Here is a 17,680-nt window from a genome sequence, read left to right on the forward strand (position 1 = left end):
TGTGCAACCATCACCACTCTACAATTCCAGAACATGCTCACCATCCCCAAATGAAACCCCATACCTCCCAATTCCCTTTTCTCCCCACCAACTGACAACCACAAATCCACTTTCTGTCTCTGGATTTTTGTATTTGGGACATTTCATCTGATTGGACTCATACAACAATGTGGCCTTTTGTATCTGGTTTCTGTCACTTAGCATCATGTTTTCAAGGTTGAGCCACATTGAAGTCTGTGTCACTACTTCATTCCTTTTTAGGGTGGAGTAATATTCCACTGTAAAAATGTACCACATTTTATTTATCTATATGTCAGTTGAGGGACACTTGGGTTGTTTCTACTTTTAAGCTTTTATAAATAATGCTTCTATGAACATTTGTGTACAAGTTTTTTGGTGTGTGAACATATGTTTTCAATTCTCTTGAGTATATATCTAAGAGTAGAATTTCTGAGTCATATGTTAACTCTATCTTTAGCTTTTTGAGGAACTGCCAAACTGTTTTCTACAGTGGCTGCATCATTTTATATTCCCATCAGTAATGTACAAAGGTTCCAATTCTTCATCTTTGCCAACACTTGTTATTTTCTGGTTTTTTTAAATTTGTTTTTGTTTTAAATTCTAGCCATCCTGTGAGTGGTATCTCACTGTGGTTTTGATTTGTCTTTCTCTAATGACTAACGGTGGAGAACATTTTTTCACGTTCTTATTGACCATTTATTTATATATCTTCTTTGGAGAACTGTCTATTCTAATCCTTTATTCATTTTTAGATTGGGTTATTTGTCTTTTTATTGTTTAATTGTAAGAGTTTTTTATATATTTGGGATACAGGCCCTTATCAGATAAGTGATTTGCAAACAGTTTTTTCCTGTTCTATTAATGTCTTGACTCTCTTGATAGCATCCTTTGATGTAAAAATAATTGATGATTTTTACACTATGCTTAGATTCCATTAATAGTATAACCTTCAATGAATACTCTTTACCTGGAGAAGCCTACTATGGAGAAAGTCTTGACTATGTGCATTGATGGTCAAGTGAGAGACTTGGAGCAAGTTCAAAATATGAAACCAAACTAGATATTGTAGTGATGGGAGGAGTGATCTGAAGGAATGGTAACTTAGGAATTTCTGAAATACATATCTTATTCAAAATGACAAAGGTAATACTTTTATGACAAAGGTAATACTATACAGATAGTTGCTTCATTCCTCCATTTTGTTATATATGATCAATCATTTAATCTGAATCATTTTTTGTGTGGAGATATGCTCTGAATAGAATAGAGATATGAAATTTTTCTTACCAAGTCATGAATCCAACTAAATTCCCTCTTCTCTCCTACCTCTCTTCTTTGCCCTGTCCCCAAAACAGTCATGGAACTTGGATTTTTTTTTCTCAAAATGACCAAATGAGAACATGATCATTATATTAATTTTTCTTCTAGCCTGAAACAAACCTCTTAATTCAGTTCAAGTCCTAAGTATCTCGGACATATATAAATACATATGTCTATTTACCAAAACACAATAGGTTTTAATCCTTTTTTGGCTCAGATCCTTTGGAGAATTTGATGAAAGCTATAGATTCTGTTGCCACAAAAAGCTACTGTTAAACCAAGTTTTGCTTAGAATGTCAGGTGTTCCCAAACCTCTTGAAACATCTCTTAGGATTCTATGGTCCCCCAACATAAAGAAATGAAAGTCATCTACCAAATGGGCATCCCCTATGTAATATAACCCTTACAAAGGGGATCAGTCCACTTGGGAGTTCCCTGATAATCTTCCCACTTTCTTATAAATACCATCTCTTCCCAGGTGATGCCTGGATCCATAGCCTCAAGCCTCACCCTTCTCTGGAACTGCAGAAATCCCTCTCTACCTTCTTCCTGGGTATCTTTCCTTGGGTTATTAATGAGCACCTGTTCACAGCAGAACTCAATACTTACTCTCTGGATCCGTGCCCTCATTTATTGGTGAAGTGTCACTTCCTCCTCCTAAGTATCTGCTAAATCTAACTGCAATAAGGTCTCTGATTCTTCTCCTTCCTTGTTCAGTCAAAGTTATCTTTTAAAACATTTTGCTCCTCTGCTTAAAATATAACTACCTACTATCTGTAGATGAAAGCTCAGATTTTGAAAGGTGTGGCTGGTTAGTATCTTTGTCCCAGCAGTACTCCTGCCATGCACATTTTCTAGGGTTTCCATATACCCACCACTCACTAGGCACACTTCACTGATTTCTATTACATGGAATATTACTTGAACTTTCCACACATTTGCCTCTCTGCCTGAGAACCCTTCGCCCCTCCCCAATTTGTGACTTTGTGACTTACTCATGTTTCAATGCCTAAATGTCACCTTCTTGTGAGGCATTTTCTGACTCTTCCTGACAGACTTGTTGGCTCCTTCTTCTGTGCCATAATACCATTCTCTACATGCTTTTATTATACCACCGATCACATTGTCTTGCCATTATTGTTCATCTAAGAGACTGTGCTGCTTGAGGGTAACTGATAGGTTTTTTTTAATGTTTGTGTTTCTCCCCGATGCCTAGCATAATCCTGGCCATTGTGCAGAGCTCAATAAATTGTTCTTAAATACCTTTTTTTTTTTTTTAAATAGAGAAGGGGGAAAAGTGAAGGAATAAAGGGAAAAAAGAAAAGATTTCTGTGGTCCCCAAAGTTTCTAAATCCATGGGCCATACAGATACAGAAAATCATTTCTGCCCTTCTTGAGCCAGAACAATTGGGTGAAACACCCAGAATAACAGCTCAGTGAAAAAAAAGAAAGAAATTCATGTCTCGTTTAAGTTGACAGGCCTATTAAGACACAATGGACCCCATTTATTTCTCTACACTATGGGTAGAGAGAAGGCAGTTGGAAATCTGGAAGAAAAGCAAGCCAAGGAGAAGTCAAACATGTTGTCATTTCCCACATTCATAGTCTAAAACACCAAAGTTGGTAACAATTAGGGTAGATGTTGCCCAATCATCCTCAGAGATAGGTTGACTGGGTCTGCTCCGAGTCACAGTGAAAACATAGATGCCCGCATTCATTTCTTCATTCACCCAACCTATATTGTTGGGGAAATTCTGTGTGCCAGGAACTATCCTAGGTGCTAGAGATACATCAACAAGTAAAGTGGATATAATTCATTGCCCTCGAGGGACTTACCTTCCAGTGGGGAGATAATGAGAATATGATAAATGAGTGATTCACATAGCTTTAATTCTGCTTCTCTGTGGTCTACAAGGAACCTGCCTGGAAGTACAGGGCCCAGCATGAAGCCAGTTGTCTTTATGCTGACTGCCAAAACTCAGTGGTGTTGGTCATGGGTGGCTTGGTGAAATCTAAGTGAGACCTACCATTATAATAATAGTAAATGTGGATGCTCTTCCAAATAGCTTTCAAAGTTTTCCACGGTATCAGCTATAACAGGACACTCAGGTCTGCAGACCACTAACTTATCTGACATCGGGAACGTTAAAGACCCGGGTGCCAGTTATTTCCTCTTGCCTCAAGAGGACTCTGTTTTACATAAGCATGATCACTGTAGAGGGCTGGGGTATCTTCCATCGTGTGAGTAGCACCAACTTGCCCATTGTCATTCTGGAGTTAGTTAGTGCCTTGACACATCTCTAATCCTAGAATAATTTTAAATAAACTCCTCATTTACAAACTTGCAGCTTTCACGTAGTTAGGATAAAGATCCCTACTGCCATTTGCTGAACTTTTCTGAGTGACTCTTGTGTTCTCAGGTTCGCCCCTAAATTTTTCCATTTTTAGATTAGGTCCACCAAAGTAATCACACTTATTCTAGGGAGAGGACAGAGAAATATATCCAGACAGGTCTTGCCATCTGCTGCCTTGAGACATAAAAGGTCAAGATATATAGAGGGGCACACGCATACATTTGTAATGAAAGAAAAGTTATCTTGGGAGCCAGATTGGGAAGGATATCAGCACTGAGTTGATTTCTGTTTGTTTATAGGATCTTCACACAATCCCAGGATGGGCCTGCCAGAAGGGGATTTTGAGGGGTACTTGGAGGGGATGAGGGAAAGGGTTGTGCCCTAGCCGGTCTGTCAGACCTCTGAGGAAGAGAAAATACACCGTGGTGGGGAGAAGGGAGTAGAAGACGTAAAGATCTCTATCAGGATGAAGAAAGAAAGTGAGGCTGTGTGAACACCGACTGGCATCACTGGGGTAGCTGGATAATGTGAGAGGCCGGGGCTGGATGCAGCCACTGCACAGGAACAATGGGGAAATTAACGTGGATGACAAAGACACCCAGTCCACACAGCTGGGCGTTAGCCACTAGTCTCTTTGAATGATGCTGGAGCAAAGGGCAGGGCTACTCATGTCTTGGAACAGGGCCAAGATCCATCCAACAAACCCTTATGATTTCTTAAACCCTCAGTTCTTATATAAAACTTTTTAATGGCACCACCATCTATTTTCCTTAAATAAAAAATGTTGAATGTTTCTCTCACACCCATTGAAGAGGGAAACGAGAGTTTAAATTAACTCCAAATGGTAAAAATTTAATACAGCTCCAGCTGCCTGCAGGTTTCTTCAGTTCAAATCTTTCAATTCAAGAGCTACTCCAGCTGCTCTGTGATCTCATGTGCCATTTGAAGATTGTTGTGCTACCGAGCAGCAGTTTTTAAGCTCATAATGAAAATCACTTGACTTATGGCCTCTCTAATCAACAGGTGAGTCCATTATCTGGTGGTAAAACAAACCAGATAGTCTGAGAAATAATAATTATCTATTTGGAGTCAGAAAAAAAAACCAACCAACTTTCTGAGGGTTTGAGGATATTTCCCGCAGTCCAGAAAGTTTGGGGAAGGCTTTCTGTGGGTTACATCAAGCTTTTCTCTGTTTCCACAGGATACCCTTCTGCTACCCCACTCTGTGTCTTTTGGTATCTCAAATGCAGACAAGAATCAGGATGATAAAAACTTTAACCAACCCACGTAGGGAATGTGTTTTGAGTTATTCGTGGAAGAAAAGAGGGGGACGTAATAGCAAGTAGCTGCCTGTATAACTTTTGGGAAAGGGCATGTCAGATTTCAGTTAGGTGGAAACAAAGCTTACATGCTTCAACATTTAGGAGACTCAGATTTGGGCTCTGAAATCTACCTCTGAACACATTCCAGAACAATCAGATGCAGAACTCCCTGGAAAGCAAAGCTTTCATAGTTTTGCAGTAAGAATATATAGATTTTGTAGCTGCTTATGGGGACTACGTGCTCCTGGTTTTTGGTGGACGACAGGTGATTCATGAGGTCCCTGAGGGGGCAGAGTTTGGTGGAAGAGAATGGCCCAGCCAAGTCAAGAACTGCATCAAATATGTTAAGGCTCCCCTGTGGCTCTCAAAATGTTTGCTAGTAAAATACTGCCCTTGGCTATAACCATCCCACTTGGCATATGTTTTAGATGGGAAAAGCAATGGGTTCAGTGGAATAAAAGGGAAGGTAGATGTAGCAAGTGTCTATGACCTTAGAGATGGGGGAAATTTAGTTGTAAAGCAGGCTCCCTGATGACATGAAAGACTGGTTTAAAAAATTGCCACTTGATTTTTGTACAGTCAACTGTTTTTTTTTTTAAAGGCTCTTAATAGATGGCCATCCTAAGCCAAATTTGCAAAATATGCCAGTGGAAAGTCTTCAGCATGCTACTGCATTTATGCCAATTAGATTTTTTTAAAGTGTCAGAATAATGATTTCAGTAAGCTCAAGCTGTATAACGAAACTTTTTCAATTCTTTGAGGCCTATCTCAAATCTCATTTCCTTGATGAAAATGTTGGTCACTGCCTTCAGTTCAGATTAATTTTTCTCACCTTTGGGCTCTTGGAGTATACAATGGCCACACAATTTAGACCTTAATTATACATTACTATATGGCCATCTTTTCTGATTATGTGCAGTGTTTCTTATGCTTCATCAACCACCTGGAAGCCCTCAAAGTAGTGGCAATGTTTTCTGTAAGTCTCCATTGCATATAGCAGTAGAGTATTGCTGGGAATGTCACTGGCAGTATCAACAAATACCTCTAACTGATTGAAATATAGGGCTGTCTTCTTACTTAAAAAAGTGTCTTCTCAGGAGTTATGTCATTAATGCCATGATTCCCCCCATCCCTTGGTGTGAGCAGCCCCACAATGCCCCACATCTGTCTCAACAGCAATCAACTTGATGTTCTCTCATTTGGCACTTGATCCTTAACTGAACAGAAAATTTAGCCTTAGGGAATATGAAACAACAGTGATTGCTAAGAATTCTGGGAATTCCTTACAAAAAAAAAAAAAAAAAGATGACAAAATCCATACTTGCGGGGTAGGTGTTTAAAGGTAATTTTGGAGACCCTGGAGTCCAGTAACGAAGAAGAATCTAGGCTTTAAATCTGGTTTGAAAATACGATGTGTGCCAAGAATAAAGTGGTGGGAGAAACAATTCGCAGTAGCCAGTTGTTTGTTGTTAGCCTGGGTTGACTTAATGGAGGCTTAGACAAAATTGTTTCATCAGAGTCCCCTTGTTGAATGTGAAAATTAGCCAGTGTATAAAAACACCAACAGAATATTTTTTTCCTCATTGATATGGACTCCAGACTTGGTTGCCCACCACAACCAGAAGTCTGTCTTGCTTTTCTCTTTTCCCTTTAATGGTCTCTATGTCTCTTTCCTCCTACCACAGGTGGAAAATAAAATCCCACATAATAGTTACACTTTGGGAAAGCTGAAATAACATATATAGCAACTGAACAGTTATAAGGGAAAAGCACATCATGAATTTAATTCCATTTCCAGATGTAAAATGTCATAAAGAATTTTTTTCTATACTTGGCAAAATAACAGGAATTTTCTGGACCGTTTTATTTAGCTTGGTGGATGCATGTTTGTGAGTAGGTATTGGAGAGTCTTCCACCTTGAGTGTATTCTAAATGCTGCCTATCAGGGCTTTACTGAGATTAAACTACCAAAGGCTCCATGTTCGACTAGAAGGTGCATGACCCCCATTGAAATGGAGGGGACTGCCTGTGTCTCTGCCTCTCTCTCTCTCTCTGTGACTATCATAAATAAATAAAAATTAAAAAAATATATGAAATGGAGGGGAAATGTGTCTGACAAATGATAGAATTTGGTGTGTTTTCAAAGCAAGAACTCTGATCCATATGGGGAGGTTTCTAACCAGTGTAATTATTCTCTAGTGACTACAGACACTAGGATTCTCATCTGTTTCAAAGAGCAGATCGTGTGGTCATTCCGCACATTTTTCATTTTGACTTCTCTTTTTCCTTTACCCTTCTATGGGAGATGTTGGGTCTTTACAGGGACACCTGTGTGTGAGCTGAGAAAGACTGGCTAGGGGTAGACTCCAAGCTGGTCATTCCTCTGACTTAAGTAACTCAACCAAATCATACAGTTATAGCTTTGAGAAGGAGAGATAAGATCCCTGGGTGGCGCAGCGGTTTGGCGCCTGCCTTTGGCCCAGGGCGCAATCCTGGAGACCCGGGATCGAATCCCACATCGGGCTCCCGGTGCATGGAGCCTGCTTCTCCCTCTGCCTGTGTCTCTGCCTCTCTCTCTCTCTCTCTCTCTCTGTGACTATCATAAAAAAAAAAATAAAAAAAATAAAACAGAGAAGGAGAGATAAAAAAAAAAAAAAAAGGAAAGAAACCTGAAAGTATGATGTTCCCAAACAGTCAAAGACATCTCAGAGTGAGACATAAAAATACCCCAAGGGTTGTAAGAGTTCCCATACTGCATGATATCGTTCTGATACCAAAAGGAGCAGTTCCTCTATTGGAAAGGGGTTGTACAGATTCACGGATGTGCCCACCTAAAGAGTAACTCCCACCATGGCCTCATATAGGCAGGAAAGAGCTCTTTACAACTTATCTCCTGCTTTGTATAAATTATTAGAGTGAGGGACATGGGAGCACTTTTAGATAATGAGAAGAAAAAAATAATTTGAAAAGGCCAGTTTTCTTGAACACTTTTAGCAGATTGCTAACAGAGTTGTAGATTTTGTTCTTACAACTGTCTTGTATTTTTCAAGGGGAGATACAGACTTTTTATTCATATAACTAAAATTGCCATTTAATTGGATGATTCAGAACGGAAACTACACTACCACTCTCCAGTTGGTCTGTGTGTATTGATCTGGCCTCACCAAAAGTTAAAGATTTCGCAAAGCAAAATAAAGAATTGCCAAAAGTAAAAAACTATTTCTGCTCTAAAAAATGCAAGCAATTTCAATGGGTCCCTACTTCTCCTTCTTGGAATCTTGTCTTTAAAGTGCCAGGTCATAAATAATACTTGCATGAATATAATTGGTTATTGCTTTTGTGTTGAACTGAAATGTCTCAGTCGAGGAGAGCTATCATCTACAGTAGCTTGGGTTTCAGATCTGCAGGCTTTCCTTGTGAAGCTTCGAGCTAAAATACAGATATGCCAACTATGAGAAAAAAATGAAAGCTGTCACAGTGTCAGCAGCAAAAACTGGAGGTCCATCCCACACAAATTATGGACATCTGTATTCTTAATTGGCATTCTTTTGGGCCGTGCCAGCAGAATGGCAGTGCCAAGAAAGCCTGACAGCTTTAGAAAAGACAAGGTATCAGGTTAAGGCGATAGGAGACACTGATGAGACATAGAAGTTCCTTTGTAGGCAAGATTCTCCATATGTTTGTTATAATGCTCGTGACTTTTAGTTTTGGCTACTTCCAAACGGTACCCTTTGTCAAGACTAAATTTGCTACTTGGAAAACAGATCCGTTTATGAGCTTAGGAGAACAAGTGGTATTGATGGTTATATGATCAGAAGATCGTTGGCAAAGATGCATACAAATAGTTAACAAGGTAATGGTAAGAAATGTTGACCTTGATTTGTTTAGCTAAGATGTAAAGATTTTTGAAGGTCAAAGGTGTCCTTGTGTAGTGTTTTGGAGTCTAACTGTGTCTGACCCTCTAACATTAAGCTGCTGTGGCCTGCAGTTTTGAAGAGTGAAGCAAACCAGGGGGAAAGAGAGAAGGGGGGAGAACAGGAAATGGAGTGAGGTGTTTCAGGAAGTTGTCAGGGGTTGACTGATTGATTCCAGATGGAAAAGGTCAGCCTTCGTGACCCAGGAAATACTCACTAGGGGAAAGAAGTTGGCTTGTGGAAGGGGAAGGCCTGGGAGTGAGACGATGCTGGAATGCACATTCCACTTCCTTTAGTCCCCAAACATTCAGAAACTTTAACTTGTCTGAATAGAATAATATCAGTGTTGTCATCGTTCATCAGAAAATAGTGAAGGAAGTTAAATTCGAAGCTTTGAATGTACCAAACGTATCTTCACCTCCATAACGAAGTTCGTTTTCCTCCAGAAGGAGAGTGAATGTATGTAAAAGTCAATATTTGTGTGCGTGTGTGCGCACACGTATAAGAACAACCAGCAAACATGTCGGGTTTCACGGGGGGGGTGGAAGATTAAATCCTCTACATTTTCCCAAAGCAGTTTAATCGGCAGGCTCTTCTAGATGCCCCACAGTGTAAGATAGTTGGAATATTAAAAATGAGAACTTGCCTTGTATCTATATATATATATACACACACACACACACGCACACACGCACATACATTTGGACATAATTTAAAATCTTGTAATAAATTTTGCAGACACTGAAATAATTCAGGTTAATTCCCTTGCTGTCATGAGAGGCCAGAGCTAGCCAGCAAGAGATTAAAATTTATTTCCATTGTTAATAGAAAATAATGAAGTGCATCTGAACCGTCAGGGTATGTCATTCGGGAAACGTTCACTTTGGAACCAAATCTCACTCCACCCAAATGGACAATGATGAAATCAGCTGGCTCGAGAAAGCCCCATATTTTGTGGCAGGAATGCATGAGGAGCACTAAAGTACAGTATGACAAGGAGTTTGTGGGATGAAGTCAAGCGGCCTCCGAGAGAACACTCTCTATACCCACAGAATCCTCAGACAGACTGGGGCTCCCCTCACTGGGCCTCGTACAGCTCATCAGCAACTGAAGCCTGAAACCTCCTCTTGCTTTGGGTTTTTGCAGAGATGGCAGCTATGTCAATCCGTTCACACACACGATTTGTAAAAGTGGTCTGATTGCTCTTTTTTCTCCACCTTCTCCTGTTATTTTCAGCGGGGGGAAGTATATGCAGAAGTATATGTTCATCTTAACTCCATGCCAGGAGCCTTGGCTTCTCCCTCTCTTTGACTATGATGCCATCTTGTGCTTGCTCTGATAAGAACTTGCATCTCCATGCACTCGTGGCGAGTGATGGATGTCTACACCTTTCGGTGGCCACCATACAATAGGAACTTTCTGGAAGGACTTTCCCCCAGACTCTTAAACATGTTGACATGGGCACAATTGAAAACAGATCTGGAGCTAGATAGGCTGCATCCCTGACTTGTGGGCTGTTGACAATAATTTTCTGAATGACAACTAAGGTTCCTTTAAGTTCCTTTTGATGTCACAGAAAGGCAGGGACACCAAACCCATAGTATTTTCATGAACCGAAGTGTGGAAGAGACTCATAGCCGAGTAGGAGCACATTTTGTCATCTTTGAATCTCCAGGGCCTGATGTAATACCCAACATGTAGCAGGAGCTCAGTGAATGCTTTTGGGATGAATGACTGAAGCCCACTTATTCCATGGAAAATTCTTGTCTGCATCTGTCATGCCCCTGGGACTAGGTTAGGTGAAATCTTTTGGGGACTCATGCTTTTAGGGGTTCTCTTGAACCCCTATTATATTAAAATACATATTAAAAAATTTTAAAAGATACCATCTAAGACACCTCTGAAGGTAAAAATACATTCAGAAGGGTTTCCTTGGGTGAGGGTTAGGTAGTGGGTCAGATTAATTAAGAAGGGACACAAGATAACTTTCTGGGGAGATGGAAATGTTCCATGCCCTGACATGGCATGTCTTCCCTGCATGCATCTGACAACATTGTGCAGCTAAGATTTGTGCATTTCAATGTATGTAAACTTCACCTAAAAAAAAAAAAAGGATTTATTATACTGTTCTGTTTACTTTGTTTGCTTGAAATTACTCATTTCAAGTGCCATTTAATGAATGAATATACGAATGAATAATCCTTCACATTAGAGACAAGGCAGGGCCAAGGTCTCTCCCACCCTCACACCCTTCATTTAATAAGGAAGGAAGGGCTGACAGAAAAATTATACATATAATATCAGCAAGTTTAATTTGGGAATAGAGGCGAAGAGTCATTTTCAGATCTAGGATGGCCCATCCTCCTGGGTGAAGTAGATAGTGGGCGCGCACTCAAGTCCACCCACCTCAGCTACTCTTTTCCAACTGCTCTGAGCTTAACTGACCTCTGCCTCTTTGAATATCTTCTGTACCCCTGACCTACAGCACACACATAGAATTTAATTTGATTTCCTTTGGCATGCTATTTGTTTGATGTGTTAGCCATGTTTCTCCCCACTCTCACCCCCGAAAGTGAGCTCTTTGGGGGTGCCTTGTAATTTTTGGTACCCAGTCCATGTGTCTGCCTTTCTAGAGCCTCCCTTAGAGCTGCACAACGGGAGGGGCTCACTGAGTATTGTCACCTGTCCTACTGACAGGCCAAATAAGGCCGAGGTGAGCAATTAGGGTGGAACTCATCCCAATTTGGCACGTGCCAGGCCCTGCACCTAACTCTTTCCGTGCAGCATCTCATTTCATCCTTACATTATTTATTGAGCCCCGAGAGAGGCATTGTCGTTTATGTTTTACAGATGAGAGAAATGGAGATTAGAAAAGGTGAGGTAATTTGTCCCAGGTTACAAGGTCACAAAACAGCAGGTGTGTTAACGTTAGTTCTGACTCCTAATCTGTGTTCCACTATTCCACACTCATCTCTTCCCTTTCCTCTGCTTAGATACTAAATGCCCTACATTTTCAACACTGAATTCCAGCAACTTCATCTCCTCACCAAAAACCGGGGCATCTCTGCCACTGCTCTCTAGTGAGCGGGGTGACCACAAACAACTCCTCAGGCAGCATCCGTGGGCCCAGCATTACTTTCACACACAGTAGAAGTGTGAGAACCCATTCTCGAGCTGGGAGAGCTGACCTCCCAGCTGGTGGTGAGATCTTCATTTCCTGAGTGCACACAGCTCCTCAGGGTGACCAAGGTCCTGTGGTAGAGAGTGAGGGTTTTGGAACCAGTCGGCAGATGGCCAGGTTCCCCATCTCATCACCTGGGCATGGTTTGAATACAAATACGTACCAGCACCTGAGTGAAGGGTGGCCTCTTTTTTTCCAGGAAGCTCTGCCGTAATCACAGGGGGAGGATGACCGGCTGAGATGCCGAGGGCATGGCCCTGGCCCCCAGACTCTGTTCCGTCTCTCATCAAGCCATAGGGGAGTCTAGCAAAACAGTACACTGCGACTTTTGCTACTTTATGAACAACTAACTCCACCCCTTCCCCAACCCCACTTTTACTTCAAATGCAGGTTGTGTTGTCAACAACAGTGAATGTGGATGGACACGTGCTGGCTGTTTCTGACAACATGTTTGTTCATAACAACTCTAAGCATGGACGGCGAGCAAGAAGGCTGGACCCATCAGAAGGTAGGGCTGGGAGCAGTCTGGGAGGGCTGATAAGTCAAGGTCTCTGTCATTGTCCTGGTTTGAATTTTAAATTGATGTCTGAGAGGCCCCTGGGTGGCTCTGAGGTTGAGCATCTGACTTCGGCTCAGGTCGTGATCCTGGGGTGCTGGGATCGAGTCCCGCATCAGGTTCCCCAAAGGGAGCCTGCTTCTCCCTCTGCCTGTGTCTCTGCCTCTGAGTTTCTCATGAATAAATAAAATCTTTAAAAAAACAAAAAACAAAACAAATGTTGTCTGAGTGGAAGTGAAGAAAGCACACAAGATCATGTGGGTTTTAAGTGAAGTTGTAAGCGCTGACTCCTGCCTGTTCTGTTGAAGGCCGCGCGCCTCCCAGCCGACCTTCAGGCCCCCGTGCCTCACCGTCTCTGCCATCCAGTTCTGTGTTTTTCTTTTTGCTAGACGGGCATTTCAGGCAAACGTAGGCCCATGACATCTTAGTTAAACAGGAACATTACGGTGCCAGACATGTATGAATAAGTGTCAGATGTGCCCTTAAACAGATTGTGGGCAAAACAAAACAATGTGTGGAATGAAATTGACACTAATTGATTTTTGTTTGCTTGGACAAGAAGAAACCATGATCTGCTCCGGGTAGTTTTCTATGTGCATTAAAGTCGTCAGAAATACTGGTAACTGTTCAACTTCAAGTTGTCCAAAAAATTAAAGCATATCAAGGAAGATAACTGACAAATACCTCGGTAAATTCCATCTTTCACACTCCCCGACTCATTGGGGTACTAAGGCTTTATAATGTAGGGTGAAAGGCTGACCGAGGCTACTATTTTAGTGTGATGTTTTGCTGTATACTGCCGACCAGCCCCCACCCCAACATGGCCCTCAAAATGTGTCTTGTATCAATTTAAATAGGAATTAATGAACTGAAAGAAAATGATTGAATCAGTAAAGAATTTGGAGTGGTGTTAATTCTCCCACAGTGGGCACTGAAAGGAGAGAAGAAAATCCCAGGGTTCAGAACTAGGAACCCATCCAGTTTCTTTTGACTGATTGGATGTGATTGACTGGCTGTTCAAAGGGGGCTCATGTTTTTGGAGTCCTGCCAAAGTTCTCCTCCACCTTTGACCCTGTCAACTTTGGAAATGGAGTGATGGATTGACTTTAGTTATGGCCTGAAAACCATATTGGGTTCCTGTTGGGATGTAAAGTCCAGAGGCCTTGAACATATGGAAGAAGGGAGGAGGGGAAATGCATCCTACAAAGTTAGGAAAGTGATTAGAAATTGTCTCTTGATAGAACTGAAAAAAAAAAAAAAAACCCTCCACTGTGATAGATTTTACTTTCTCCTTCTCTCTCTAGCACATTAGTAGGCCTTGTAAATCTTAACATCTTGGGGCAGAGGAGGTGGGGAGAGAAAAGGGATTTACACATTTCCAGTGTGATCAACTTATAAAAATATGGGGAAAAACAACAGGGTTTTAAAAACACCCTTTGCACAATTAGCTAAGTGTTCCACGTTTTCATACATAGTGGTCAACTCATTAGGCTTTAATGACCTGGTGAAAACCAGCAACCAATTAGGGAATGATGGCAAGTCAGCAAAGCTCAACTTGAACTTGGAATAACCAACAGCTTTCAAGAGCAGCCAATCCCCAAAACTCCAGATTTCAACCATCAAAGGACAGTCCTGACTTTTTCTTTTCTATCTTCTTAGCTACCCCCTGCATCAAAGCCATTAGCCCAAGCGAAGGCTGGACCACAGGAGGAGCCATGGTTATCATCATTGGAGACAACTTCTTTGATGGCCTCCAAGTGGTGTTTGGGACCATGCTTGTATGGAGTGAGGTAGGTACAGACAACTTGCTTCCCTGATTTTCTTTGGCCCAAAGATGGTTTTGATTTGGGGAAATGTAGTTCCTGGAACATCAGCAGCATGAATGCACCTTACTAAGTACCTACTATGAGCAAGGCACCAAGAATTAAGAGACATGTAAACCACACTTATTGTAGGCATGGATCCCTTAAAAAAGTAAATATTTATTGCAACATTGTTTATCATTGTGAAAAATTAGAATAGCCTAAATAGTAAATAATAGGAATGGTTCAATTCCACCATTAAAAATTAGGTCTTAAAAAAGTTCTAATGACACAGGAGAAGGGATAGTATTTACGCTATAATGCTAACTGAAAAAAAAAATCAGGATGAGTGTCTATGGATATAAAATCTGATTATATAATACCCATCCATAGAAAAGTCCTGGAAGCATGCCAAAGATTAACAGTGGCTGTCTCCAGGTTATGCAATGCTAATATTTTTCTTCATATTTTTCTATAATTTCCTACTTTTCTAAAGTGGGTATGTTCCACTTTCATAATGAGAAAACCAACAAGATATTACAAAAAGACAAGTGACACTGCTAGGTTGGATATGGAAATTGCCAAGTCATGACATGAGAGAGTAGCAATGTAGAAAGCAGGGAGGAAGTGAATCCAGAGATGGGCCCCCGAGGTGGGAAAGTCTTAATCTGGGCTGGTGGGAAAGCAAGGATCCAGACAGGTTAAGTGGCAAGGAAATTCCAGGGTAGAAACATGCGAGATACAGGGAAGGGCATTTGGAGCGTTTGGGGCAATGGGAGTATAGCCAGTTTGTTCTGGGAGGTCATTGTGGGAGATACTCCTGTCCTCTGTATCCTCGGGGATCATTTGTATAACAAGCATTTTATTTCCCTGCCTGTTCATTCCTCAGCTAATCACTCCTCATGCCATCAGAGTGCAGACTCCTCCCCGGCACATCCCCGGAGTAGTGGAGGTGACATTATCTTATAAATCCAAACAGTTCTGCAAAGGAGCTCCAGGGAGGTTCATTTATACAGGTGGGTGAGAAAATGATCCAAGGGAGATGGGCTTCTGGTTCACCTTTGCTCTAGTTCCCAGTGTCTCCACTTTATAATGATTTTACCTTTTCTAGGTCCTTTTACTGGTGTGGGAAGAGTGGACTGGGTGATAGGAATTGAATGGGGAAGTGTAGACTTGCTTTTAAATTTTATTTTATGTTTAGAAACTTAAATTTCTAAACCATTTGGGAAATGATCATGGGAGCTCATTTAATGAGCACATCTTCATAAATTTGACTCGGCTAGAACCATGCTAGAACAGACTTTTATCTAAGCGATCAGATAAAAAATTAGACCGAGTTGCTGCCTCTGACTAAATTTTCTTGAAAAGAATTTGTCAAATTTGCCCAATTGTGCTGCAGAGTGATTCAAATTATTTTAAAATTTTATAAAAGTAGGAATTATCTGTTATTTCAATATTTGTTGAAATTTGCTGAATATTTGTTCAAAATTTGTTGAATATCTACTTTTTCTTGGTGGAAGGTATAATGACTTATGAGACATCATTCTTACTTGGAAATGTAGAAATTTTTTTGGATGAGGTGATGGTATATTGCACAGAACAGCTGGGGAATTAGAATATTCAAAATGTTTGTTTTTTCCAATGACTGGAATATAAGTTCTAAGAAGACAAGAGTTTAGTGTGGACCAGAATAGGGGGAAGAGGTTTCAAGGAGGAGATAGAAATCAAAGACTGTTTTTAAGGGTGGGGAAGATTTGAATAGACAGAGAAGAAAGGAAGAATGTTCCAACTATGAGAATCTCATGTGCCAGGGCCCAGTGGGTAAGATGAGCAGGTGTCTGGAGGAGAGAGGGCTAGTTTACAGCTGTAGCAATGCACTCAGGTAGAACCTAGACCAGAACTTAGCCCACATGAGCTAGGAAAGGGAGGGAAGGAAAACATAAAACAGCTTAAAAGCCCTGTATGGTACCTAGAATGGCCAAATTCAGAGATGGAACATAAAATGGTGGTAATCAGGTGTTGGGGTTGGGGAAGGGAGAATTGGAGTGGATGTTTAATGGGTATAGTGCTTTAGTTTTATGAGAGAAGTTCTGGGGACCGGTGGCACAGTGTGAATGTACTGAACTGAACTCTTAGAAATGGCTTCAGATGGTAAATTTTGTTTGTGTATTTTACCACAACTTTTAAAAATGAAAAGAAAGAAAAAAGAAAGAAAGAAAGAAAGAAAGAAAGAAAGAAAGAAAGAAAGAAAGAAAGAAAGAAAGAAACCAAAGCCTTGTATGGGAATTTAGACTTGATTTGTAAGGCAATATTAAGTGTTCCCACGCAAAGAAGAGTAAGTCAAAGGGGTTATCATAAGAAACACAAACGTTATTGATATAAAGACTGAGTTAGTTGGGGGAATGACTGAAGCAGGAGGTTCAACTAGGCCATTGTATTTTGAGGGAGGAAACAAGGGGTATAGAGAAAGAAATATATAAACCTAGAAAATATATCAGGTGCATTGTAAAATTCTAATAACATTTTTTAGTGTCTTTTCACATTTGGATCCAACCTCCTCTTCTTATTTATGTGTAAATGTCTGGTTAGATATCAATGAGGAGTAGATAGAGAAGGGTAATTTTTGGGTATACTTATTTAAAATTTCACCTTTGAATTTTTTCTCTTGAGATAAGTGCATCTTTGCTCGGTTAGTGTGTGTATGTGTGTGTTTCTATGGAAGATGCTATTGCAATAACAATAAAATATTTACTGCTCTAGTTTCCAAATGGACATAGTTTATTCATTCATTTAAATAAGTATTTATTACATTCCTAGTACCATGGGCTGGCATAGCTCTAGGTTTTGAGGTATAGAAATGGGCAAGATAAAATCCCTCTTCTTACTAAAACTTACTTTCTAGAGAGGAAGACAGACAACACAGAATAGAGATGATATAATTTCAACAGTAATAGGTAAGGAACAGAAAATGAGGGAGAGTTTTGGGTAGGGTGGTCAGGAAGGTGAGGAAGGGACAGTGTGTGGAGACCCATATCACAGGTGTGGAAATCTGTCCCCCTGCCTCCATATCTTCCTGACCTTCTCTCCTCTCCATTCACATTGCCTTCCATCTGTGCCTGGAATTCTTTGAGGCTGTGTGTGTTTCTGTGTGGGTCACCAGTGTTCTCTAGAACAGTATTGGGCTGTCAATGAATTGGGGGTGAGTGTCCC

The 17,680-nt window shown here is 40.7% G+C and overlaps 1 protein-coding gene across 2 annotated transcripts in view; it reads left to right on the top strand.

Annotated features, from left to right (window-relative positions):
- Positions 1–17,680, top strand: part of EBF2 (EBF transcription factor 2) — a 191,498-nt gene that overhangs the window by 136,260 nt on the left and 37,558 nt on the right. For both annotated transcript variants that reach the window (XM_077868794.1, XM_077868795.1), the window contains exons 8-10: positions 12,503–12,620; positions 14,328–14,458; positions 15,360–15,486. In XM_077868794.1, coding sequence (XP_077724920.1) covers positions 12,503–12,620; positions 14,328–14,458; positions 15,360–15,486 — 376 coding nt within the window. The remainder of the gene's footprint in view (positions 1–12,502; positions 12,621–14,327; positions 14,459–15,359; positions 15,487–17,680) is intronic.

The sequence above is a fragment of the Canis aureus genome, chromosome 24 (genome assembly GCF_053574225.1).
Source record: "Canis aureus isolate CA01 chromosome 24, VMU_Caureus_v.1.0, whole genome shotgun sequence".
Lineage (NCBI taxonomy): Eukaryota > Metazoa > Chordata > Mammalia > Carnivora > Canidae > Canis > Canis aureus.